The sequence below is a fragment of the Bos indicus genome, chromosome X (assembly GCF_029378745.1).
Source record: "Bos indicus isolate NIAB-ARS_2022 breed Sahiwal x Tharparkar chromosome X, NIAB-ARS_B.indTharparkar_mat_pri_1.0, whole genome shotgun sequence".
Classification (NCBI taxonomy): domain Eukaryota; kingdom Metazoa; phylum Chordata; class Mammalia; order Artiodactyla; family Bovidae; genus Bos; species Bos indicus.
Window position 1 is genome coordinate 91,484,805 of NC_091789.1, and position 26,994 is coordinate 91,511,798.

At 52.3% G+C, this 26,994-nt stretch overlaps 1 protein-coding gene across 10 annotated transcripts; it reads left to right on the forward strand.

Annotated features, from left to right (window-relative positions):
- RBM10 (RNA binding motif protein 10) lies at positions 1 to 26,004 on the forward strand. 10 transcript variants are annotated; one of them, XM_070784393.1, is made up of 24 exons: positions 1 to 455; positions 2,302 to 2,443; positions 10,896 to 11,079; positions 12,572 to 12,802; positions 14,605 to 14,674; positions 16,493 to 16,566; positions 17,934 to 18,020; positions 20,107 to 20,167; positions 20,308 to 20,487; positions 20,850 to 21,010; positions 21,181 to 21,278; positions 21,365 to 21,452; positions 22,045 to 22,231; positions 22,332 to 22,471; positions 22,573 to 22,690; positions 22,781 to 22,872; positions 22,955 to 23,119; positions 24,034 to 24,183; positions 24,491 to 24,556; positions 24,634 to 24,822; positions 24,902 to 24,976; positions 25,264 to 25,370; positions 25,446 to 25,575; positions 25,662 to 26,004. In XM_070784393.1, the coding sequence occupies exons 1-24, from the start codon at positions 386 to 388 to the stop codon at positions 25,785 to 25,787; spliced, it is 2,991 nt and encodes a 996-aa protein (XP_070640494.1). In that variant the 5' UTR covers positions 1 to 385; the 3' UTR covers positions 25,788 to 26,004. The 10 variants fall into 10 exon arrangements, with proteins under 10 accessions (XP_070640494.1, XP_070640498.1, XP_070640496.1 ...); XM_070784397.1 differs by having other exon boundaries at positions 22,117 to 22,231; XM_070784395.1 differs by having other exon boundaries at positions 20,850 to 21,007.
- The last annotated feature ends 990 nt before the right edge of the window (positions 26,005 to 26,994 follow it).

Below are 26,994 nucleotides of genomic sequence, written 5' to 3' on the forward strand. Positions count from 1 at the left end.
TGGCCAATAGCTACCGCTTTTCTCGACTTGCGGGCGTTCGCAAGGGGAGCGGGGAGGTGGCAATATGCTTGCCAATCAGAGTAGGCCAGGGATGACCGAGGGCTGACAGCGACCAATAGACGGGGTTGGCTAGAGCGCGCTCCCTTAGTAGGTGGATGGTGGTCGAAGCGCCGGCTCCTTTCTCATCGTCGCCATTTTGTGCTGGTGATCGCGGCCGGCTGGAGTAGGCGACAGTGGGTTTCCCGGGGAGGGCAGCGCGCCTGGCGCTTTTCCCCTCCCCTCCCCCCCCCTCCGCCCTTTTGCCTCCAGCCTCGGACTTGGTAGTTGTGCGGACCGGCTCGGGCAGAGCTGGAAGAGTTGGAGGAGGTGGCGGCGGGCCGAGGTGATGTCCGGGAGCCCTCCCTTGACAGCCCGGGCGCAGAAGGTGAGAGTCAACGCTGGTCGTGGGGGCGGAGGTAAGGGGCCGGGGGTGGAGGGGGTTGCATAGAGGAACCGCGAGGGCGGACTGTGGTCGATGGGTCTGGGCTTCGCGCAGAACCGACCGATGCTTGGCACAGTCTGAGCCTGGGAGAGGGTGTCTTTTTTTATTGTTTTTTGTTTTTCTCCTTTTGAGAGCAGAGGCGCGTGCGCGATTGGGGCACTGGATGGGTGCACGCGGCTTGGGGGAAGGGAGGGACGGATGGGAGTGGGCTCCTATGGCTCACTGTGTCTGCGACGCCGAACTTTTTCCGTGGAAGGCCGCTGACTGCGACTTTTCTTTTTAGCCGAAAAAGTGTGCTCCCTGCTTTTGTGTGTGACTTTGGTACTAACCAACCCATGGGGAAGTGTTCTGTGGCTCTGGGTGGAGGAGAAGGGAGATCGTCGGTCTGACTTGGATCTCTATCCTCGGAACCTCTGTCTGTAACTCTGGTTATCTATGGGGAGGGGGTCCTTACCCATAGAAAGTCTTATTAGGACTGGCCATAATCCACTTACTGGGTGGGGGCGGAAAGTGCAAGGAAGGTGTGTAAGACTTGACTGCTCCTTTTTTGGGGGGGAGGGGAGGTTCGTATTGGTTACTCTGATGCTTATTCTGTGAAAGGGGAGGGGGGCCTGTGTGATTATGGCCCGTATTTTTGTGGGTCCCTGTCCGTGGTTTTGGCCCGTAGTTCTTCGGGGCTCGAGTCTGTGACTTGGGTCACTATCTGTTATGGATGCTTTTGCCAGATGTACTGAGGATTTTGTCTCTGGCTCTCATCCACTGGGTTCCCTGGTTGTGATTCTAAGTCTTACCCATCTGGGAGCAGGTAACTCTCATTCCCTGAGACTTTAGGAGGAAGAGAAAATTGATAGGAGTGTATACATGAAGGAAAGGTGTGGTGGCAACCTAGTGTTGGGCAGGTGCTGTTAACGCCTGACTTTTGCTTGCTTGTTGTTCAGAGGGTGGGGCCTGAAGATTCAGGGATACTTTGTGGTGACCCCTGGCCCGGTCACATGGCTCTCGGCCCTCCTTAGTTCTCACCGCAGCACTGAGGGTTGCCGTGAAGTGACTGCTCTCCCATTCCAGCAGAATAACACAGTGCTTCAAAACGGGCTCCAAAAGGGCTGCTTTTAACCTCTGAATAACTTGGGCCCAGAGCCCTGGGTAGGGAGCCGTCTTGGGGAACCTGGCTGTGCATAAGAGGCAGGCTCAGGGCCGAGCCAGTTGCCAAGTGAGGGCCAAAACTGTGTTGGCCCGGAACCTAGGGAGGCGGCAGCTGTCTCATTGCCAAGTTCGCCCCTTTACCCCCAGAGCCTTTCATGGTCTCCTGCCGTCTCATAGTGGGCAGCCAGCATCTTCTTGGGAGGATGAAATGGCACCTGGAAGCTCATGGAAGGAGCCTGGTGGGTGCCTGGGACTCCTGTCATGAAAACTTGTCTCCATGCCTAGTGTGCCCAATCTCAGACAAGTCATCCAGCACCGAGAGCCCCCCCCCCTTCCCGGGCAAGTAGCTCCAGGCTTGAGCTTGTCTACCAGTCTCAGACGGCAAAGCCGTGATCCCAGGATGGGTGGCACCACCAGGTCTCTCTGCAAGATGCTCCATGCCTGCCGAGGGCCGTGCTATTTCCAGGGTGGCCAGCTCTAGCCTCACGTTTATAGGGAAGGGAAGCAGCAGGCCAAATAAGGGCTGCCTTCCTGCTCCAATCCTCAGGAGCCCTAGGAGTTGGGATACAGTGTTGCTGGGTTTGGGGACAGCAGAGAGCCTTGGCACCAAGTGTTTCTCAAGGAGACCCTCTCTGCCATAACTGCCCTGACCTCTTTCTTCCTTCTGCTCTCCCCAGAGTCCCTGCAGGAGGCATCACCCAGGCTGGCAGATCATGGTGGCAGCACTGGGGGTGGCTGGGAAGTGAAACGGAGCCAGCGGCTGAGGAGGGGCCCTAGCAGCCCTCGCAGGCCCTGTCAGGACATGGAGTATGAAAGACGGTGAGTTCCCCTCTAACCCCCACCCTCCCCCAAGCAGCTTAGGTTTGTCCCTGTGTGAGAATTGATCCAGGAAAGTGCTTGGAGGGGGCATCTGGGCAAGAAAAAACCAAACAGTGCTGCAGATGATTGGTTTCTTTTCAGCAAACATGTACTTGGCACTCAAGAGCCAGGACATGTACTGGGCTCTGAGAGTGCATTGATAAATGAGACAAATAAGATTGCAGCCTTCTCCTCACTTAGGGTCTCACAAGGGAAGCCACACAGTTTCTGGTTGATAGGTGCCACGTGTGGTTGCAGGGCGGGAAGGGATCAAGAGAAAGGGAGGCATGGAGACCGATGCCCAGGTTTCCACTTTGGATGACGCAGGTAGGTATGGAAGGTATGGACAGCCACCGCAGGACAGACAAAAGTGGGTGACAGGTGGGCAGTTGTTGGGTTGTAAGTGCCTGTGGATTCTCAGGGGAGAGGTGTGGGCTGTAGCTTTGGGTTTGAGGGATGGATGGGGGAGGGGTTGCCTTCAGAGTCAGAAATTTGCCCAGAAAATGTATGGGGCAAACCAGGTCAGATAGTATTACTCAGCCACAGCCTTTTTAAGATCTGGGATTCAGGGACAGGATGGGCTGAAGTTGGTGTGGACACTCTTATCCAGTTATTTTTAAACTCAGGGACTAACCAGAAACAGTTGGGACACTTGGTAAAATACAGAGATGCCAGATCATACCTTTACCATACTGGTGGATCACCTTACTTGATTCTAATGTAGATGATTCATTCCTGATATTTAAAGATTGTATAGAAAAGTAGACCTAACTGTCCCAGAGAGCCTCTATCAAAAGTCAGTAGGTTTATGAAAAAGTCAAGGAGGAAATAATTTTTTTATTGCCTTACAGAGGGTTTCTGCTACCACCCCCTTTTGAAAAATGTAGAATTATAATGTTTTGGTTTCTGAAAAGTGATGAGCCCGAATTTGAGATGTGGTTATCATCAGGTGTTATTCAGCCTTGACCTTTCAAAATGTCTTGTGAAAGGCATTCGATTTTGGATGGTATTCAATAGAAGTGCTGTGTGGCAATTTCTGACTTTGAGTAGGTAGCTTACTTGCCTTAGACTTCATTACGAGGTAAAGCCACTGGCTTTCTTTTGGCTTTTAAAGAACCTCAAGTGCAAGGGTTTGAGTTAATCATACTTTTCCAGTTCAAGGTACATTTCTATCACAGATTGGTACAAGACCACCTCTTGCCATATTTATTTTTTCCTGTTTTATTTGCAATTCCCATAGCTGTAGGCAGCTGCTGTGTTGTCTTTGAAATGTATCCTTCTAAAATATGTGGTTTTGTTTGGAGTGTTTTCAGTTTACACAAATGACAGAATGTTAGTTTTAATTCTGTTTCCTGAGCTTTATATTATTCAGCACTGCATTTTAAAGATCTGTCTATATTGCTACCTGTATGTTAGTGCTTTGCTTCTAATTGGTCCCAAGGACACCATGGGGTGTGTCTGCTGCCTCTTATTTAATAATTCTCTCAAGGGTGGATACCTGTTCTTAATTTTGGTGTGCTAAAATTCATCACTTTTTTGTCTTAAAATCTGTCCTTTGAAAAATCTTCTCTATTCTTATCTCTGGATCCCTAACTTTATTTACCTTTTGCATTCAGGTCTTTAAATCCATCTAGAGTCCACTTTTAAATATGTTATAATGTAGGTTCTGGTTTTATTTTCCTCCATATAGTGGTCAGTGTTCCTAATATCACCCCCAAAATAGGTCATTCTTTCTTTATTGATTTGTGGTACCTCATCTCATCTCAAGTTCCCTCATGTACATGGATCTGTCTTGAGTGGTCTGATTTGTTGCATTGGTCTTTTTGCTATTCTTGTGCAGAACCTTAGTGTTCTGTGGCCTTATAGAATGTCTTAATAGTGCCTGTTCTGCTCTTATTTTTTGAAGTTGACTTAGTCATTTTGTAGCTTTATGTAAAAAGTTATCAAGTCTTTCTAAAAGTTCAAGAACTTTGAGATTGCATTAAATTTATATATTTCAGGAGAATTGTTATCTTTGTAAGCAGTCATCTCATCCTCTTAAACAGGTCATAAATACCTACAAGGTTCATTTAAAGGACATAAAAATCTGAATAAACCAAAATACAGGTCTTGGGTACTCCTTTTTTTCCCCATTGATGTATGGTTGATGTACATTATTTCATGTGCACAGCATAGTGATATATTTTGAGAGGTTACATTTGATTTATAATTATTACAAAATACTGGCTGTATTCCCCCTGCTGTCCAATATATCTTTGTAGCTTATTTATTTTATTCATAGTTGTTTGTACCTCTTAATGCTCTCCCCTATCTTGTCCCTCTCCCTTTCCTTTTCTCCACTAGTAACCACTAGTTCTCTATATCTGTGAATTTATTTCTGTTTTGTTGTGTTCACTGGTTTTAATTTTTAGATTCAGATATAAGTGATATCATACAGAATTTATCTTTCTCCGTCTGGCTTATTTCACTTAGCATTAATACCCTCTAAGTCCATGCATGTTATTGCAAATGGAAAAATCCCATTCTTTTTTTTTTATGGCTGATTAATATTCCTCTGTGTGTGTGTGTGTGTGTGTGTGTGTAACACATCTTCTTTATCCACTCAGTTTATTGGTGGACACTAATAGGTTGCTTCCTTATCTTGGCAATTGTAAATAATGCTGCTGTGAACATTGGGGTGCATGTATCTTTTTGAATTAGTGTTTGATCTTTTTTTTTTTCAGATATATACCCAGGAGTAGACTGTTTTTAGTTTTTTGAGAAGCCTTCATACTGCTTTGCACAGTGGCTGCACCAGTTTACATTCCCACCAACAGTGTATGAAGGTCCTCTTTTTCTCCACATTCTCAACCAGCATTTGTTGTCTGTGTTCTTTCTGATGATAGTCATTCTGACAGGTGTGAGGTGGTATCTCACTGTGGTTTTAATTTGCACTTCTCTGATGATTAACGATGTTGAGCATCTTTTCATGTGCCTCTTGGCCATCTGTATGTCATCTTTGGAAAAAATGTCTATTCGGGTCTTCTCTGTTTTTAGGTCAAGTTTGTTTTTGTTTGTTTTGATATTGAGTGTATGAGCTGTTTATATATTTTGGATATTGATCCCTTATTGGTCGTACCAGTTGCAAATATTTTCTCCCATTCAGTCAGTTGTCTCTGTTTTGTTGATGGTTTTCTTTGCTGTGCAAAAGGTTTTAAATTTAATCTGGTTGTGTATTGTTTGTTAAAGTAATTCAGAGGTACTTCAGTAGTTTTTATTGGCTATTTTTTTTTTCTCAAGCTGGTATTTGCTGGGGTAAATGAATGCTGTTGATTTTTGTAAATTACCTTATCTCTGCTGTGTTCTCTTGTTATTTCTACTCAATCATTGTTGATTTTGATTGTCTTTCTAAATCAGTCCAGGCCTGATAGGCAACCTCCTTTGCTTTGGCATCAAGTGTGATGTGTACTGTAGGCTCTTAAAATGTAGTCTTTAATAAGTCAGGAAAATTCTCGAATTTTGGTTTGCTAAAACCGATCAGAAATGAGTATTGAAGTTCATAATTACATGCTTTTTTCTCCTTTTGTCTATCAACTTCATAATTGCATTAAATTGTATCCTTGATATTCTTAAGGTATACCCTCCTTGATCGTGGTATGTATATGTATGTTTATAACTCCTTATTTTGAAAAAACTTCAGATTTACCCAAAAAAATTGCAAGTACAATGAACTCCCTTAATCCTCTACCCAGAAGCACCAACTGTAAATATTTTGCCGCATTTGCTTTGCCTACTTACAGACCTATTCCTTCTTCTCTCCTCCTTCCCCCTCTCTTTTTTTCTCTTCCCCTCTCCCTTCCCCTCTCCCTCTCCCTTTCTATACATAACACCTTTTTTTCGGAATCTTTTGAGTTAGTGGAAGACATGAGCAGTAGATACTATAGAAAATACTACAGTTCCTTCTACTTTCTCTTTCATAATCACAGGATACTTATCAATATCAAGAAATTTAACATTGATTCAGTACTTTTCTCTTTTAAGTCTGTTTTCAGATGTCATCAGTTGTTCCAAAAACGTCCTTTTAGGACATTTATAATACGTTTTAATAGTTGATGGGGTTCCTCTCCCCATCATTAGTCTTTTTTTAAACAGAATTTTCACGACACTTCTAAGTTGTTTCTTGTCCTTTGCTATTATAAACAGTGTCACATTGAATACTATTTCTGTATACATACTAGTGCTTCAGCACATTAAATTCCCAGAAGGAAAATTGGGGGTCAGAAAGCATATAGATTTTTAGTTTTGCCAGCTATTGCCAGGTTCCCCTCCATGGGGATCATTCCATTTTCACTCGTACCACCAATATGAGAGTACCTGTTTTCCATACAGCCCTGCCAACAGTTTGTTGTTAAACATTTGGACTTCTGAAGATTTGTTGAGTTAAAAACATTTGATCACAAGATCTTCCTTAGGGAAGAATTTCAAATAATATATGTAGATACTCCCCACTCTAGGAGGTAGAGATTAATTTTTCCTCCTCTTGAGTGTGGGCTGATCTTAGTGACTTGCTTCTACAGAATAGAGTGTAAGGGAAAAAGAAACTTTACAGCAGACCCCACCATAACCAGATGATCGAGTTCAGCATCACCAGTAGTAAGTCACGTTGATAGCACGCACCTGAGATGTAGTGTGATCAAATGGGTGGCTCAGCTTTGTTAACCTCGTCTAAATAACAAGAACATATCAGCTATACCCAAGTTGAGGTACATTCCACAAATTACCTGACCAGCGTGCTTCAAACCTCTGTCAAGGTCATTAAAAAAAAAAAAAAAAAAAGAGGCAAGACTGAGAAACTTTCACAGGCCAGAGGAAACTAGAGGCATGATAACTGAATGCAGTGTAGTGTCTTAGATTCAATCCTGGAACAGAAAGAGGATAGTAGTGGAAAAATAGTGAAATGCTAATAAAATCTGTAGATCAGTTAACTTTTTTGTTCTGACAAATGTACCATGGTTCTCTTAACATGAGGAGAAACTGTGTGAAGTGTATATGAGAATTCTATTATCTTTGAACTTTTCTGTAAGTCTAAAATTATCATTTTTTAAAATAAACTTTATCATGATTAGAAACTTTGGGACTTCTCTGGTAATCCAGTGGTTGAGACTCCACACTTCCAGTGCAGGGACATGAGCTCGATCCCTGGTCAGGAAACTTAAGATCCCACATACCTCAGGGCAACTAACTCACACCTTAACTAGAGAGCTCACATGCCACAACAAGGGATAAGCCTGCATACTGCAACAACTAAGAGCAAGCACAGCCAAAAAATTAAATAAAATTTTTTAGAAGATTAGAAACTTTTGTACATCATAGAACACTATTCAAAAGGATGAAAAGACATTCTAAAGAGTGGGAGGATGTGTTTGCAAATCATATATCTTATAAGGGATTAATGCCCAGAATATATCAAGAACTCCTACAACAGTAACAGAAAAACCTAATTCAAAAATGGGCAAAAGACTCAAATAGACATTTCTTCAAAGAAGTATAAATGACCAATAAGCACATGAAAAAAAGTCAAAGTAACAAGTGTTGATGACAATGTGGATAAATTGGCAACTGTATCACTGGTAGGAATGTAAAACTGTACAGATGCTATGCAACACTGGCAATTCGTCAAAAAATTAAAGTTACCATGTCCTACTCTTTGCAGCCTCATGGACTGTAGCCCACCAGGCTGCTCTGTCCATGGAGTTTTCTAGGCAAGAATACAGGAATGGGTTGCCATTTCCTACTTCAGGGGATCTTTCCAACCCTGGGATCGAACTGGTATTACTTGTGTCTGCTGCATTGGGCAGGCGAATTCCTTATCACTGAGCCACCTGGGAAACCCATAGGATTCAGCAGTTCCACTCCTGGGTATGTACGCTGAAGAACTGAAAATAGACTCAAACAGATACTTGTATACCATTGTTCATAGCAACATTATACACAGTATCCAAAATAACCAGTAGGTGAAAATGTTGTCAACAGATGTGGTAGCCATAAAAAGAAATGAAATTCTGATACATTCTGCAACATGAAGTCAACAGATGTGGTAGCCATAAAAAAGAAATGAAATTCTGATACATTCTGCAACATGAACCTTGATAGCATTCTGCTGAGATAGTATGCTAGACACAGACTTCCCTGGTGGCTCAGACGGTAAAGCGTCTGTCTACAATGTGCGAGACCCGGGTTCAATCCCTGGGTCAGGAAGATCCGCTGGAGAAGGAAAAGGCAATCCACTCCAGTACTATTGCCTGGAAAGTCCCATGGACAGAGGAGCCTGGTAGGCTACAGTTCATGGGGTCGCAAAGAGTTGGACACAACTGAGCGACTTCACTTACTTATATGAAGTGCATAGAAAAGGCAAACTTACAGGGGAGAATAGAGGTTGCTAGGTGGGGTGGTGGGGAATGATTATTTAATTAAAGTATGGAGTTTCTGTTTGGGGTGATGAGAAGTAGTAGTGATGATTATACAACATTGTGAATGTACATTGTGCCACTTACTGAGTTGTACCCTTTAAAATGGTAACATTTTTGTTAATTATGTATATAATTTATCACAAAAAATATTTGGGAAAATACACAAAAATAAATTTTAAGTGTTACAAAAATGAACTGTCCAGTATAGTTTTAATTTTCATCTTTTGTTGAGTGAGATAGAGCATCTTTTCAAATATAAACCATCTGTACAGTTGACCCTTGAACAACACAGGTTTGAACTGCACGGGTCTGTTGATATACAGATTCTTTTCAGTAGTAAATACTACAGTGTGCCACAATCCATGGTTGGTTGAATCCGAGCGTGTAGAGGAACCACAAATGCAGAGGGTCGGCAATGAGTTATACTCGGATTTTCAACAGAGCAGAGGGTCAGTGCTTGTTCAAGGGTCAACTGTATTATTTTCTGTAAATCCAGTTCTCTTTTTCTTTTTTCCCCATACCTTTTCCTTGTTTATTGTCTGTCTTGACTTGGCTCGTGATGGTTTTTGTTTTTCTGTTTTTGTTTTTTTCCCAAACAGATATGTTTTATTTTTATATGGTCAGATCTGATAGCTTTTTCTTGTATGGCTTCTTGATTTGGGTCACAGTTTTCCCCATTTCAAGATTATTAAAAAAAACTAACTATCTCATGTTTTCTTCTTTTCGTCTTTGGTTTCATTTCTTCCATTTAAATCTTTGACCGATTTCAGATGAATCCTGGCCCATTGGTGTGACATATAGTCATAAGATATTGCATATGTCTAGGTATTTAACCTTTTGATGCAATTATATTTGGAATCTTCTGATTCTGAACAGTGGCTCTCTGAATACCAGCAAGGTATTTATTCCTGAATATTAATTTCTGAACACAGCATCTTTACTGATTTATTTGTAATGATTTTTCCATTGACTCTCTTAGGCAAAGGCAGATACATCCTCATATCATCTACAAGTAATAGTAATTTTACCATCTCCTTTCCAGCTTTTAATCTCTTTTTTCCTTTGTTTAATTGTTTACTAGCTAGTTTCTTAGAATAGTAATTATGGTGTTGATAATGGGCATTCTAGTGTCATTTCTAACCAGGATTACGATCCTGCTAGTAGTAGTCTACGTTGATGTCCAATTTTTCTTCTTTTAAGTAGATACGTATTGGTTGCATTTAGAATACTGGGAGTTCCCTGCTGGTCCAGTGGTTAGGACTTAGTGCTCTTTAGAGTCATTATTTTATCAAAAGAGAATTATTGGGCACCTGCTGAGTATTAGGCACTAAGCTAAACTTTGGGAAATACAGCAGTGAACCAAACAGGCATGGTCCCTTCCCCAGACTCATTCTAGTAATTTTTTAAATCACCAAAGAAATGCACATTAAATCAATGTTGAGCTAATTATTTTACAGTTATTTCAGTAGGAGAAATTTTAACAAAACAGCTGCCAGTGCTAGCAAGGTGACCATGAAACAGAGGGGCAGAGTGGTGCAGTGCCCAAGGAGCTGGAGGGAAAGAGGTCGGCAGGGACCTCAGCCCACAGGACCCTGCAGGCCTTGTAGGATCTTGGTGAGCGTTTTGGTGTCTTTAGAATAAGAGGGAGCCGTCGGAGGAGAACTGTGGTTGGGCTTGATTGGCTTTGCCTTATGAAACACTCACTTGCTTTGAGGGTGGAGAGAATGAACTGGAGGGGGCCTGGGTGGGGGGTGAAGAGACCAGGCAGGGGGCCACACCTGAAGGCCCAGTGAGGGAATGGAGAGGTGGGGAAGGGAAGGAGAGAAGTGGGCTGGCTTTGAAGGAGAGGTGGTGGCAGCCTGGGGATTAGGGGTTGGCCTTAGGGATCCCTGTAGGGGTGGAGCTGAGGGCCTCTTTTGGAAAGGACTGCCCTCATATTCTGCTTCCCATCCTTCTTTCCCCAGAGGGGGACGTGGAGACAGGACTGGCCGTTACGGAGCCACCGATCGTTCACAGGATGACAGTGGGGAAAACCGTAGCCGGGATCATGACTACAGGGACATGGACTACCGCTCATATCCCCGCGAGTACGGCAGCCAGGAGGGCAAGCATGACTATGATGACTCATCTGAGGAGCAGAGTGCAGAGGTGAGGGCTGGGGGGCCGGCTCCTGCAGGGCCTCGATCTGGCTGCAGCCCCGCGTGCAGTAGCTCTCCATTCCCATGCCTTCAGACTGTGCTCAAGGGCTTTGCCTCACCTGAAGGGTCTGTCCCCACTCCCCTCTCTGACGGCTCCTGTCCCAGGTTGGGTCTCCCTGACCTCCACGTGCTTGGCTCTGTACTTCTGAGGTCCCCTGGCCACCACCTCTCTCCCTTCTTCCCTGTTCTTCAGGGTTCACTGCAAGCCCTCTACTGCCTGCTCCCAGCCAGTTTGGGGACCCAGCGTCTAGGGTCAGGAGGGCACCTGGATGTCACGTGGGTATCAGCAAGCAGAGTGGCTCTGAGAGGCTGAGTGTGGGCATTCCCAGTGGTGGCAGAGCCCCTAAACAGAAAGGAAAGCCCCGTCAGGACTCTCCTCTGAGCTCCAGCTAACCACTTCCATATTGGATAGTTAGCCCTGGCCTGAGGGGGAGGCATGATGCCCACCATCAGGGAGCCCCCATCTGAGGGGATGAAGCAGCCTTGCCTTATGTGAACCCCAGGTTGAGGGGCTACTCAGGGCCCTGGTCCACACAGGCACAGAGGAGTGGGAAGGGTACCCTTGCAACCCCAGCCCTGGGAAGCAGAATATGGGTGGCCAGCCACCCTCTGGGGGTCCAGCACAAAGACCCCCATGGTGGGCAGTCAGGCTTCCTTGGTGGCAACTGTGAGCTGTGCCTGGATGTGTCCAGAGCACTGGGTGGGCCCTGGGTGGACCAGGAAGAGTGGAGAGTTGAGTTTTCTGGCCCCTGTGAGGGCAGGATGGGCATGGACCCAGGCCTGCCTTGCTTAGTGCTGAGCAAAGGGTTTGGGCAATGCCCAGGAATCCAGTGACCACACCCTGTTAGGAAGGAGCGTGGTGGTGACGGAGGACTGGCCTGGCAGAGGATCAGGGACCGAGGGGCAGCGCTGTAGTCCTCGCAGTCTTTGCCAGCTCTTGCTGGCTGTCTCTGGCCGAGGTCTTAAGCAATTCCTAAACCCACAACTTGGTGACAGGGCCCAGGCTGGGAGTCTTAAGTGACCTGTGGCCTTCTGTGGCACAGGGAACAATTGTGCTTGTACTAGCTGAGCTGACGAGGGAGGAGGGGGCAGAAAGAGTGCAGGGTTTAGTGTGCCAACCTCCAACAGTCTCTTCCCAGGGAGGTCTCAGTGGTGTCTGCTCACCTGTCTGTGGGAGTTCCTCCCCCACACCAACACTGCCACCTGCTTCTCCCCCACTCCCCGTCAAAGCAGCCCCCCCAAAGCATCTGAGGGAGAATTTCCAATCCCAGGAGGATTGCAGTTCAAGGCCTGCCCACCTTGCCTGCCCTGAGCCTTTAGCCGGAGCCCGCCCACCCCTGGCTTTCAGAGCCTGCCTGCCTCGGAGAGCCAGCGGCCAGCCCCTAGGCCCACCCTCAGACTGACTGCCCGCCTGGTGTCTCTCATCTCATTTTGTTGGCCAGGATTCCTACGAGGCCTCCCCGGGCTCCGAGACTCAGCGTAGGCGGCGGCGGCGGCACAGGCACAGCCCTACCGGCCCGCCAGGCTTCCCCCGAGACGGCGACTATCGGGACCAGGACTATCGGACCGAGCAAGGGGAGGAGGAGGAGGAGGAGGAGGAGGAGGAGGAGGAGGAGAAGGCCAGTAACATCGTCATGCTGAGGATGCTGCCACAGGCAGCCACTGAGGATGACGTACGTGCTCCCCATGTCCCCGGGCAGGCGGCAGAGCAGGAGGCCAGGCTGGGTCCCCTCCAGGGCCCTCAGCCCCTCCCTTACCCCCCACCTCCTCAGCACCTTTCAGCCCTTCTCCCCCCAGCCCTGTCCCCCAGCACTGCTCTGCCCCTGGGGTAGGCCCTGTTGTCTCCTAGGCTGGAAGGGAGGAGCATGGCACAGGCTGGTTTGGCCAGGGGGCTGCGGCGGTGGCTGTGGGAGGGAACAGAGCATTCCTTCCATACATTCTGCTGGTGATCCATCCCTTCTGCATATGTCGATCAAAGGCCAGATGCTCACCAGGCCCGCTGCCAGATATCGCTGGTGGCAGAGGTGATGTGGAGACCCTGCAGGCTGGGGAGGCTCTCCATGGGATTTTCTGAGGTTTTATTATCATTCCCTACCACCTGCTCTCTTTTGCCAGCAGCCCCAGATCTCCTCACTGGCACAACCACAGAGCCTTGGGTCCTCCTTCCTTCACTGCTGTTGCAGCCTTCCCACCCCGTCTGCCTGTGTGACATTCCCTCCCTGTCCGTACCGACTTCCCTTCGTGAGCAGGAAAACCCCATGGGGGCCACTAGAATAGCCTCCTCACTACCCTACCCAGTTCTCCTCCTCCTCCTCACGGCCTGTGAAGGCTCCACTCAGCTCTCCCCTGAAACCTGCTGGCTGCCTGTGTTGTTGCAGAGAAAACTCCACCTGTGTGTCTGAGAGCTCTCAAGTCTGGCCCACCTGCCCTTTTCAGGGTCAGGCGGTAGCTGCACACTCTCATTTGTGGAGGATCTGTCACATGGTGGGCCACATGCACCGCCACCTTGCAGAGAAGGTCCTCTGTGTTTTTCATCCTACGGATGAGGAGGCCAGGCCCCTGGCAGCTGGCCCCAGTTCCCACAGCCAGCAAGTGACAGAGCAGAGTTGGGGTCTGAACTGGGCAGCTGAGCTCCAGAGCCCATGTTCCAGCCATTTCCTGAGCCCTCCCTGAGTATTGCGATCCTGATCTTCTGTGTATCTCTCTTCTCCATTCTCATGTGTGCCTGTTGAACCTCCAATCTGTTGCTGACCCTGGTGAGGGCACTGAGGCCCAGAGGCATTATGGCCACTGGCCCAGAGTGCCCAGCACAGGCATCCAGTTGTTGGCAAGAGGCGCCACTGGCCTCAGGACCCTGCCTCACCTGGTCCAAATCCCAGGTTGCATCTGCAGCTTCGCCTGGCATAGGTCATCCAGGAAGCTTTCCATACCCCACAGCTGTGCCTTTTGGTCTCAACCCCAAGTTCCCACTCTGTTCGTGATCTAGTGCCCATGGCTGGGCTTTGCTCAGACCCCAGTTCTTCCCAGTTTGGGGCTTGTGTCATGGGTCTCTCTCAATGCAAGCTGGAGGGCAGTCTGTTCATGAACAGCCAGGTTTGCGCCCCAGCTTTCCTCGCTTTGTGGCTGCACTAAGCCTGTTGGCAGACCACCCATGCCCACCGTTCTTGAGCTGCTGGCTCACTTGCTCTCTTGACATTCTCCGCCCCTGAAGGTCCTTACACTGCCATGCTTCACCTTGTAGCCCACCCCTTCCTTCCTTTAATTCCCTCTGCAAGTCTGGGTCTGAAAGCTGAGACTGGGTACTGGTAGGGGGCCGGGGCTGTGATCACTGGGGGAGAATCTCTGAGAGAGGGAGTGGATACAGTGTGCGCACAACCCCTGTGACCCCCTTGGGGTCCCGGAGACCTCCAGCCAGCCCCTGGTACCCACAGCCTCCTTGTGCTGAGCCTGCCCCAATCCATATCACCCCATACAGATCCGTGGCCAGCTGCAATCCCATGGCATCCAAGCGCGGGAGGTCCGGCTGATGCGGAACAAATCCTCAGGTGAGCTTTCGTTCCAGTACCCTCCCCTTCTGCTGGCCAGCCTCAGCCTCCGAGTCTCCCTCCTGCCTCTGCCTTCTCCCCCATCCTCCCCACCCTGCCTTCCTGCCACAGCTGGGAATGGGCCACTTGGGGGTACCCTCTCTTCTCTCACCCCTCCTCCCACCCTCCTCACAGCTCTGGCCAGGAGCCTCTGATGCAGGGCTGTCGGGGAGGGGGTGCAGCTGTGAGCTGTGCTGAGTGCTCCCCAGGGGCAGGGCCAGGGCCAGGCTCCGGGGATCGTCCTCTGTGGGACTCTGAGAATCTGAGACGGTAACCCCATCCCCCTCATAGACTCCCTTCCTTCCCTCTTCTTCTCCTTCCCCTGCTCCTTGCTCTCCCTGACACTGTTCTGGTAACAGCCTCTGACCAGAAAGTAGGTCCCACCCATGTGTCCCAGGAGGGGAGGCAGGGTATGGCTCTTGTCCAAGAGTGCATCCCAAGGAACAGCCCAGGTCGCTGGCCTTGCTCGTTCCCTCCCTCCCTCTTGCAGGCTGCTTGGAGCTGGCCTGAGGTTAGTGGGCGGGGTGGGGTATCTCTGCAGGATCTCCGGCCCCAGGCTACCCAAGTCAGGCCCAGTGAGGCCTCGCTCTGCCTGGGCTTCTCTCTCCATCTTCAGTCTCCTCCCCACTCCTCCATCTGTGTGTGTGTCTGTGTGTGTGTGTGTGCGCGCGCGTGCGCACGCGCGTGTGTGTGTATCTCTGTCCCTACCTCTCACTCTCTCTGTAATTATACCATTTCATCCTCCTGTGCATCCTAACGGTTATTCTTTTGGAGATCAAGCATGCCCTGCCGTGTCTAAGCCCTCCCAGTGTGTGCACCTCCAAAGGAGGAGCTGCTTTCCGGCGGCCTCAAGCCCTGGATCCTTCTCCCAGCCCTGGCCAGGCCTGGAGTCTCTCTTGGTAGCATGTTGGTCGTGCTCTGCTGCACTCTAGCCAGGCTGGCAGGATTCTGGTCTCCCTGGGGTGGTGTCCCAGGTGCAGCCTCCTCTGTGGCCCTGGGTGCTCTTACCATGGCCCTAGATTCTTAAAGGTCTCCTTGGACCACCTGGCCCCCATTCTCCTGCCATCTTGGAGGACGTGGACTGGGGTGGCTATAGTCTTCCCAGCTTGGCCCTGAGGTGGCTCCCTGGGGAGTCCCACCTTCCCTGCATGGTGGTGAGGCTGAGGGGGACATTGTGTCCCTGACTCCCCCTGGTTCCTAATGGTCCTGGAGCCTCCCCAGCCTCACCAAGCAGCCTAGCCCCGCTTCTCTTTTGCTCCTTCCATTACACACCTGTTGCGGGACCCCTCCTGGGCTACCCTGGCCTCGTACTGGGCCCCACCATTCCAGTGTTGATTCTGGCCTAGGTGAAACCATCAGCCTGCCCCTCTGCCCTCCTTCCTTCTCTGGAGACAGACCTCTCCTTGTACCTTTTCCCTCCCAGCTCCTTCTCTCCGTCTCTGTCACCCCAGGCTGTCTGGGCAGGTGTGCCTGAGCCCCCATCTCTGTCTTTCTTCCCAGCTACCGTGTGTATATCCCCTGCCCCCAACTCCTCTCCGGCTGTGTTTTCCTGCCTCCCTTCCTCCCTCCTTCCTGCCCCTCCCGACCATCTCCCTGGCCTCCCACACCCTGGTCTTTCTCTCTTTGCTTTTCTCTCTCCCTTTCTTCCTTTTTCCTCTCTCCACTTCCCTCTCTGCCCCCCACCCCCAGTCCTCTCCCCTCGGGTCCCGCCCCCGGGAACGCCGTGTGTCCAAAGCTGTTGACTAACCCACTGCGTCTGTATCTGAATGCTGTCTCCAGGTCAGAGCCGGGGCTTCGCCTTCGTCGAGTTTAGTCACTTGCAGGACGCTACACGATGGATGGAAGCCAATCAGGTTGCTTTGCCGCACTTGAACCCCCCCCCAAACAAATACTACTTTGTAATCGAGCGCTCCCCATCGCCTGATTCTTACGGACACAGTTCCCTGCCCTGTGGTCCTGTGTCCCATCCCCCCCAACCCCTCTCTCTACCCCTTCCTGACCCTCACTATCTCCTCTTCCTGTCTCTCGCTACCCACTGGGCTTCCCATTAAGAGCCCACACTTGCCACTGGCCCTTCCCGCTGGTCAGGCGCTAGCTCTGCCTCTCCTCCTCTCCCAACTGAGTTTTCAGAGGAAGGGCTGCCTTGGGGGTGGTAGGGGGGTTTTTCCACCCAGGTGCCCACTCCCCGGGGGACCACCCTGCCCTGGGGTGAGGCAGAGCCAGGACTTTGTTTCACTCAGGCACCACTGCAAGTCCAGCTGCTGGGGAAACTTAGTTGTTGGCATACTAACTAGCAAGTCCCGTTTTGCCAGCTCTCTCCCTGTGAGCTCGGCCCTGTGATTTCCATAGGACAGGCCAGCAGGGTTCTATTGATCTAAAGTACCAGTCAGGGGTCATAGTTTCATTCACCAGGACTCACTTTGGAGCCCCACCCCTCCCACTGTACCTGGCCCACCCAGGAGTCTCCAGTGGTCCTGCCCTCCCAGCAAGGAGTCTTACTGTCTGGAAGGGAGGGGAGCTCACTCCCCCAGCCTGGCATGGGCTCCTAACCCAACAGCTTTGGGGCCTTCAGAGACCCAAAGCTTCTGCTCACCCACCCAGAGCCCAGCTCACTGCTATGGGGCACTGTGCCTCGGGCTGGGGGAAGGGGAATGGGGCGATGGGGCAGTGTGGCGGCCCTGGGGCCATCTCTGCTGGTCCACAGGCTAGTGGGCCCAAGGACCCAGCTGGCCATGGGAAGACAGCTTCACTGCAGGACCGTCCATCTTTGAAATATAGCTCTTTCTTTCTCCCCTTCTCCAGCACTAGTGCGCGTGCGCTCTCTCTCTCTTTCTCTCCCCTCCTCTCCCTCCCCTCCCTGTCCCCCCTCATCCCAAGTGTAGCCTGTGTAGTGCTGGCCCTGGGTGTGGCCTGGCAGTGTTAGGGCTGAGTGGGGGTTTGCTGCACTGTCCGGCAAGCTTCGGGCAGCCGAGCACTGTGTGCCTGGTGGAGTGTGTTCACGTGTGCGTGCCTGGAAAGGCAGCAAACAGCTGCGCCCGAGGGCTGTGGCTCTTTCCCTCCCTCCTTCCCTTCCTTCTTCCCTTGTCAGTTCTCCGACCTCCCTCCGTTCCCTGTCCCTCATCCATCCAGCTGAAGGGCTCGCTCACTCTCTTCTCCTGTGCTGAAACGGTGCGTGGGGCACTGCTGCCCAGGCCTCACTGTGCTCTGCTTTTCCCCGCAGCACTCCCTCAACATCCTGGGCCAGAAGGTGTCCATGCACTACAGCGACCCCAAGCCCAAGATCAATGAGGACTGGCTGTGTAATAAGGTACAGGGGCAGTGGGCAGCAGGTGCCGTGGATTGAGACAGCCGCGGCAGGGGTGGTGATGTGTCTATCTCCCTGGGGCCTCTGAGAGGTGTGGGCATGGAGGAACTGGCTCAGTTCCAGCAGCACCGCTCATTGCCTCCCCCGGAGCCCCCTCCCCGTCTATCCAGTCAGCTGCCAATTCATACTGAGCTTTCACTCAGTGCCAGGCTCTGCCCTCATGCAGCACGATGTTGCCTGAGGCCCCAGTAGATGTCACACAGACGTTTATGTGAGTGACTAGTGACGGTGAAGCATAACATGGTGTATGAAACGTGGGCATCAGGGCCAGACTGGCTGAAATTAGACTCCCTCAAAATCTCCCTTGAGGTCAGAGTATTGAACCTCTCTTTGCCTCACTCTCCCCATCTCGAAAATGCAAATGCTAAATACCCAGAGGTGGTCAGAAGGATTGAAATGCAGTGATGAGAGGGTAGCACTTGGAACAGCACCTGTCAGCTGTTGTCCTGAATAACGTGTAGGGTGTTCTGAGAGCTTGTGTCAGGTGACCCAACCCCTGACAAAGCCAGGTCCACGGAAACTGACTGTACAAGCTGTAGGTCTTTGCGGTCATGTTCCCTGGGAGGAGGCTGAGGCTCAGAGAGATGGAACCTTGAGCTGTGTGTCTTATTCCTGATCATGGGCTGTGGGTGCCACCGTGGGTTCAGGTCTCCCCTCAGGCCAACCTCACCTCCCACAGCCGGCTGGCAGCCCTGAGACCTAAAGGGAGTCCTGAGAGCTTGCAGGGGGCCCCGAGCCTCTCCCCAAGAAGAATTCTGCCCAGTAAAGTGGAGCGGGAAGGGGGGGGGGGCGCCTCTTTGTTTGAAAATGAAAAGAGTAACACCAGAAGGCAGATGTCCAAACTCTCCGGAGAGAGTGACAGGAGGACTCACTCCATCTCTCCTGTGTTTTCAGATACTCCTTGAAACTAGGGCAGTCTGTTCTTTCCTCTCCTTTATCTACCACATTGCTCTCTGGTCTTGTCACGTCCATCACACAAACGCCTTCCATTGCCATTCCCACTGTGCAGGCCGGTCCTCACCCCTCCAGACAGTTGCCATGGGCCCCTCTCTGGTTTTCTGGCCTCTTGCCTGTCTTCCACTCCCTCACCTTTGGCATTCCTCACACCCACTTCTGACCATGTCCCTTCTTCTCTGCCAAAAACCTGCACATATCTGAATGTGAGTGTGATGCTCCTCTGGGATCTAGTGTCACCTTATTCTCCAGCCTTGGCTTTTGCCTTTCTCCCCACCCTCCTACACCAGCTACACAAAATGTCTTGTGTCCTCTGCTAGCAAGTGCTTCCCAGCAAAACCAAACCTCTGGGCCTCCCAGGTGAAACAGCCATGTGGACTATACCCAGCTGAGTAAGCTGGGCCTCAAGGCCCACTCCTCTCCTGGAGTCCCTGGTGGTAACCATTTCCAGACTGACCTGCTGCCCCTCTGTGCTACATCTGCTCCCTACTGTTAGGCCGCATGCTGCGGAGAGCCTGGCATGGGAACAGTGCTCAGGACTTGACCGCGGATCAGAGACTGAAATGTGGTGAAAACTGGGGGTCTCCAGAGGCTGCAATACCCAAGGCAGATTTATTTCTCAAGAGTGGCAAGATCCAACCTCGAGATGAAGGGATGAGGCCTGGCAGGAGAGGGGCTACTGACTTTTTAAGGATAGAAAAGTGATGAAGGTTTCTGAGAAGGAAAGTACGTTCTGGGAAGAGGAACCTACTAAAAGGACTTTGGAGGCGGAAACGTCTCTGAGCTGGTCCCTTGGAGGAGACAGCAGTTGGTAACAGAGGTGTGGGGTGGGTTACGGACTCCTGAGTTGAGGGGTGGGCGCTGAGGAGAAATTTGAAACCATGTAAAGAGTCGTGTGTCTGAGAATGATAGCCATTCCCCAAAGCCCTTTGCTCCCCACTCCCCCGACCCTGGGACCTTCCTGGGGCATGGCGGGATCCCTGGAAGATTTCTGGATCCATGTTTGGAGGGTGCAGCGGAAAGCTCCCACCCCCTACCCCCTGCTGCCTCTGACAGCCTGGCCTGTGCCTCACAGTGTGGCGTCCAGAACTTCAAACGCCGCGAGAAGTGCTTCAAATGTGGGGTGCCCAAGTCAGGTACGGCCTTCCTACCTCCCTCTTCCTTGGGACATTGTGGGGAGAGGGGCAAAGGGTGACGGACCACAGCTCTGGAAGGAGGGTGACCTGCCTGGGAGCTCCTTCCCGTTTGTCACCGGCCTCTCTCCTGATGCCCCTAGCAGAGGCGGAGCAGAAGCTGCCCCTGGGAGCGAGGTTGGATCAGCAGACGCTGCCACTGGGGGGTCGGGAGCTAAGCCAGGGTCTGCTGCCCCTGCCACAGCCCTACCAGGCCCAGGGAGTACTGGCCTCCCAGGCCCTGTCACAGGGCTCGGAGCCAAGCTCGGAGAACGCCAACGACAGTGAGTCCATTGCTCCTTCCTCTCTGCCTTAGGGTGTCTAGGCTGGGCTCCCCGAGGCCAGAGAGACGATGGTGACCAGGACTTAGTCTTCCCGGGGGTCCAACGGGTTTGGAGTCAGACACATAATGTAGGGAGAGCAGAAGAAGAGCATTACCAAACTCTACTTGAAGGGTGTGTTGAGACGATTCTCACCAGGCAAGTGGCTGAGCTGGGACTTGGGCTGACAAGCAGAGAGGAAGAGGTGGGAGGAAGCAGCAGGTACAAGAACATGGAGGCCAGGGATAGGAAGCAGTGGGGAGCCGGCAGAGGGCAGGGCCGGAGCAGGTTATCCGTGCTCCCTAATGCTGGGTCCCTTCCCACAGCCATCATTTTGCGCAACCTGAACCCACATAGCACCATGGACTCCATCCTGGGGGCCCTGGCACCCTACGCAGTGCTGTCCTCCTCCAATGTACGCGTCATCAAGGACAAGCAGACCCAACTGAACCGTGGCTTCGCCTTTATCCAGCTCTCCACCATCGTGGTGAGGGCGGCACAGGGGGGGGCCGGGCAGCCAGAGTCCCGGCCCCCAGGGCAGGGAGGAGGGACCCTGACCCTAGCTCCCCAACCGCGGCCCCAAACCTGGAAATGGGGCAATGGAGCCGGGGGCCTCCCCGGGCCTGACCCTTCTGCCCTGCCCCCCCCCACCCTCAGGAGGCAGCCCAGCTGCTACAGATCCTGCAGGCCTTACACCCACCACTCACCATCGACGGCAAGACCATCAACGTTGAGTTTGCCAAGGGTTCTAAGAGGTCAGGGCCCCACCTGTGTCCCTTCTCAGCCTGCCCCCCAGCTTGGGGCCTCCTGTCTCACTTCCAGTCTCTGACATCCTCCCCAGGGATATGGCCTCCAACGAAGGCAGTCGCATCAATGCTGCCTCTGTGGCCAGCACTGCCATTGCCGCAGCCCAGTGGGCCATCTCACAGGTACTCAGAGACTCCCCTCCACCCCAGCTCCCCCGTACCTGGGCCACCTCCACCCTCCCGCTCCCTCTCTGCAAACAGGAGGGCTGCCTTGCTGTAGCGGCTTCCCGTGGACCAGAAACCCTCTCCCAGTGGTTGCCGGTGTGGGCTGCAGGGGCCTCATGGCAGCTCCATTCCCCAGCCCCTCCTCCTAGGCTTCCCTTTCCAGGGCCATGCAGTTGCTTTTCTCTTCTGTTTGGTGGTCATGTGTCATTGTGAATTGTTTCAACTTTTTTCGATAAAAGGGAACTTAGAAGTGGCTGTAAGAAAATTGGGAGAGGAAAATATAGGAGGGGAGGGTCTGACCCCCAACCCATATAACACGCAGCGCATCTAGCAGTGTCAGCTCTGGGAGTGTTTTGCCACATGTCATTGTTCCAGTCTTGCTTTTGTCACCACCCCACTCCACTGTGGCCCGGTGTTCCTTGTCTGAAGGCTGCATGCTTTCTGTCAACAGACAGATACTAGCTTCCCTTGTGGGCAGATGCCTCTTAGCCGGTTCCCCTCCCCTCTACACCACCTCCTCTGCTAATGAGCCCCTCCCACTGCCCCTCAGGCCTCCCAGGGTGGGGAGGGTGCCTGGGCCACCCCCGAGGAGCCAACGGTCGACTACAGCTACTACCAACAGGATGAGGGCTATGGCGGCAGCCAGGGCACAGAGTCCTCTCTCTATGCCCATGGCTACCTCAAGGGCGCAAAGGGCCCTGGCATCACCGGAACCAAAGGGGACCCGGCTGGAGCAGGTGAGCGTCAGCGTCTCCCCCAAACCCACAGTGGGCACTGGCATGCCTAGGGTCCTGGGTCCTGCCATTCACATTCTCTCTTCTCCGTTGCCCTTCCCAGGTCCTGAGACCTCCCTGGAGCCTGGGGTGGACTCTGTGTCCCTACAGGCTTTCTCCCGTGCCCAGCCTGGTGCCACTCCTGGCGTCTACCAGCAGTCAGCAGCTGAAGCAAGCGGGAGCCAGGGCGCTGCCAACAGCCAGGTGAGGGAAATAAGGGGGAGGGGTCCTTGGGGGGCTCCTGGGTGACATGGGGTCACTGGCAGACACTGAGCCTTGTTCCCTGTTCTTGCCCCCATGACCAGTCATACACCATCATATCACCCGCTGTGCTCAAGTCAGAGCTCCAGAGTCCCACCCATCCCAGCTCTACCCTGCCACCGGCCACGAGTCCCTCTGCCCAGGAGTCCTACAGCCAGTACCGTGAGTAGCCACAGCCTGCAGCAAGGGGCGGGGGGCTCCTTCACAAAGCAGCAAGGTGTGTGACACCCCCCCATACTTGTCACTCCCCAGCTGTTCCTGACGTCTCCACCTACCAGTATGATGAGACATCTGGCTACTACTATGACCCCCAGACCGGCCTCTACTATGATCCCAACTCTCAGGTGATGGGGCAGCCTGGGAGGGGGTGGTGTCTGCTCCTCAGCATCTCATTCCTCCCTCACACACCTTCTCCCATCACCCCAGTACTACTACAACGCCCAGAGCCAGCAGTACCTGTACTGGGATGGGGAGAGGCGGACCTATGTCCCTGCCCTGGAACAGTCAGCTGATGGGCATAAGGAGACAGGAGCGCCCTCCAAGGAGGGCAAAGAGAAGAAGGAAAAGCACAAGACCAAGACAGCCCAACAGGTGAACACTGGGAGCCCAGCAGTCACTGTCTGTCCTTTAGGTGTCTTCTGGGTAGTATCTGTGCTTGAGAGAGACCCGGCTCCTGGTCCGGCTCTGCTCTGCACTGTGACCTTGAGCCAGGGCCATCTCCTCGGTACACAGTGGGGCTGTCCATCTTCCTGAGGTGGCCACTGCCATCCAAATGCAGCCTATCCACTTTCCTGTCCCCTGGTGGGAACCTTTGTGCTGTTGGTGACAGTGTGGGCTGGTCTGTGCACACCTGAAGCCAGGCTAACCCTGCCTAGGGAAATAGATGCACAAGTCTGCTCCTATGGGCCTGAACCCCACCTGATGGTGTGTATTCATCTGTCTGTGTATACACATGCCAGAGAACTTCTTCCAGGCCCATCAGGGGGTGGGCAGGAAAACAGCCATTGCAGTGTTCTGTGGTGGTGGGCAGTTGGAGGGAACCTCCATGTCTTGTCTGAGGAGGAAGAGTGTGACAGTCTGGGTGCAACACTTAGAAGCAAGAACTTCGTGTTCCCTTGATAGCCTGGTAAATTCTAAAACTGATGGTGTGCCTGGGTGGGGATTGGGCATCAATACAGAATGTGGCGTAGAATCACACCTGTTAATTAAAATTGTATGCAGAGCAAGCCATTCTATGCATTTCAGAATGATGAGAACTCACAGCGACCCTAGTGGTGTGGACACCTATGAGGAGAATAGGGACACAGCAAGGGAGGGGCTTGCTGAGGAGCACTAATGACAGGATGACAGAGAAATGGGGACTTTAACCTCTTCCTCTCTCTCCTTCCACTTGAGGCTGCAGGGCAGGAAGGGGCGGGCTGCTACAAGGGCAGTGGTTGGAGTTGGTGACCCCAGCAGTTGGTAGATTCCTAGGAGCCTCACCGCCTCACCACTCTCATCCCTAGATTGCGAAGGACATGGAACGCTGGGCCCGCAGCCTCAACAAACAAAAAGAAAACTTCAAAAACAGCTTCCAGCCCATCAGCAACTTGCGAGATGACGAAAGGCGGGAGTCAGCCACCGCGGATGCAGGCTACGCCATCCTCGAGAAGAAGGTATGTTGTGGCCGTCCATCTGTGCTCTGTCCCAAGGCTTGTCATCCCTTTGGTCCTTCTGTGGAGTCCCTGAATTTCCTTGTCCCTCCACCCCTGGTGCTTCAGATGGAAAAATCTGCCTCCAGTGCAGGAGACATGGGTTCTATCCCTGGAACGGGAAGATCCCCTAGAGGAGGGCATGGCAATCCACTCCAGTATTCTTCCCTGGAGAATCCCATGGACAGAGGAGCCTGGCGGGCTATAGTCCATGGTGTTGCAAAGAGTCAGACATGACAGAGCAACTAACACTTCCACTTTTCCACCTCAGGGAGCACTAGCTGAGAGACAGCACACCAGCATGGACCTCCCAAAACTGGCCAGCGATGACCGCCCAGTGAGTGCCTGGGGCAGAAAGAAGGGTGGGGGGCTGTGAACTAGCCAAGCCTGACCTCTTGCCTTCCCCTTTTCCAGAGCCCACCTAGGGGGCTGGTGGCAGCCTACAGCGGGGAGAGTGACAGTGAGGAGGAGCAGGAACGCGGGGGCCCAGAGCGGGAGGAGAAGCTCACCGACTGGCAGAAGCTGGCCTGTCTGCTCTGCCGGCGCCAGTTCCCCAGCAAGGAAGCGCTCATCCGGCACCAGCAGCTCTCCGGGCTCCACAAGGTGACTGAGGGAGGCCTGGCAGGGAACCTCAGCCTGGCCTGACCTGGCCGCTTCACTCTTCTCCTGTCCTCCTTTACAGCAAAACCTTGAGATTCACCGGCGAGCCCACCTGTCAGAAAACGAGCTGGAGGCACTTGAGAAGAATGACATGGAGGTGAGGTGTGACCCACTCCCCGGCTCCATCCATCAGTCCCTTGCCAAGCACCCCATCTGTCATGCAGGCAACTGATGCGGGCAAGTTCCTCAGCTAGACACAGCCTGGCTGCCATCAGCCACCTCACATCTGTCCCCATGCACAAGCTTCTTCCCAACTACCCCGTGCAGGACCTCAGACCTGTTGGCCAGATCTCATTCCCTGTGGGCCCCCCACCCCAGCTGTGCCCATGTTTCCTGCAAAGAGCTGTCAGCCCTTTCATTCTCACACATATAACGCTGTTTCAGCAAATGAAGTACCGGGACCGCGCAGCTGAACGCAGAGAGAAGTACGGCATCCCTGAGCCACCGGAGCCCAAGAGGAGAAAGTACAGCGGCATGTCTGCGGCCTCCGTGTGAGTATCCAGGGCCAGGTGGGGGGTGTGGGGCCAGCAGGTCTGCCGCTCACACTGTGCCCCTGTCCCCTGCAGGGACTTTGAGCAGCCCACACGGGATGGGCTGGGCAGTGACAACATTGGGAGTCGCATGCTCCAAGCCATGGGCTGGAAAGAGGGCAGTGGTCTGGGCCGCAAGAAGCAGGGCATTGTGACTCCCATTGAGGTGAGCCTGCTGGGATCCCGTCCCCATCCTCCAGCACTCTCCACTGTAGCCTTGGCTGACTAACAGAGTTTTCCTCCTTCACACAGGCCCAGACACGGGTGCGGGGCTCTGGCTTGGGTGCCCGAGGCAGCTCCTATGGGGTCACGTCAACTGAGTCCTACAAGGAGACGCTGCACAAGACAATGGTGACCCGCTTCAATGAGGCCCAGTGAGCAGCTGCAAGACCTACTTATACTTGCATCAGGTGTCTAGCGTGGGGCGGGGGAAAATGAAATGTTGGGTGGTCAAAGCGAAGCCTTGCACCTGTCTACCAGCCCTACTCCCCAGCCAGAGAAGCTGTGACCAAGTCAAACTTTGAGTTGCAGACTTTTATTGGAAAACTGGGCTGGAATCACCCTTGTTTTTGTAATAAAAGCTGAAAAGTCTGCAGCTTGTGTCTCTTTCTCATGTCCCAGAGTGGTCTGTGGCCCATGCAGACATGGGGACATAAACACAGATAGACAAGGCTTTGTCGGGCTGAGGTGGGTGGCAGTGGTGGCATTCACAGTGATTTTCATGGTGGCTCCCAGCTTGGTGAGGGTTGGTAGCAGGACATGGTGTTCTGGCCTGTGCCCCAACATGCAAGATCTGGTCACAGCGCCTCACCATTTTGGGTCCAGCAGGTTAGACTGTACCAGGAAGTCAAGCACCACCATGGTACTGTTGGGCTTGTCCCTCCGGATCAGAGATAGGACGAGGAACCCCCACCCCCTGGCCTTGCCACCCCACAGCTACACTTGCTGTACAGTCAGGAGGCTAAACTGTACTTGGCCCTCCCTAGGTGTGGGGACAGTGCTTGAAGGCATTTCTAAGTGAATGATGATGGGTGCTCTGGCACCAGTGAGCCCTGTGCTCTCAACGGGCTGATGACCCCAGAGCCATGGAGATAGAGAAGTCAACCTGCCACTCTCAGGTCCCAGGGATGCCCCACCATTTGGGCCCACCCACGTCCCAGTCTTCTCCATGGCTTTTACCACAGTGCCCTACCACTCTGGTCATGCTAACCAATCTACACCCTGTGATTCACAAATACATGTGTGTGCTTTCAGCACAGGTCTGAGTGCAGCAGAACACGGCTGGGCCTGCCCTCTCTGGGCCTTAGGGGGCTGGGCTGTGCAACAGGGCCAGGAACTGCCCCTCCCCCAAACATACAAGCTCTGAGATAGGAAGGGAGGTGGTGTAGGAATAGCAATTGGCTCAAAGCCCCTCCCCCACCAATAGTCTGCATTGAAACATCACCCTGCACCAGTGGCAGGGACAGATGAGAAAGATGGGGCCCCCTAGAAGTGGGATGGTGCTGATCTGGGGTGGGGGTGTTGGCCCAGTGGGAAAGGGAGAGGAAATAGGGACAGAAAGAGGCCACCTGAAAGAGTGGCTTTC

Bases quoted from the DNA above. Each gene is read 5' to 3' on its own strand.
- RBM10 (XM_070784393.1), top strand. From the start codon at position 386: ATGTCCGGGAGCCCTCCCTTGACAGCCCGGGCGCAGAAGGTGAGAGTC. The intron at 12,803-14,604 runs GTACGTGCTCCC...CACCCCATACAG, and splicing joins AGGCAGCCACTGAGGATGAC to ATCCGTGGCCAGCTGCAATC. The intron at 16,567-17,933 runs GTTGCTTTGCCG...TTTTCCCCGCAG, and splicing joins GATGGATGGAAGCCAATCAG to CACTCCCTCAACATCCTGGG.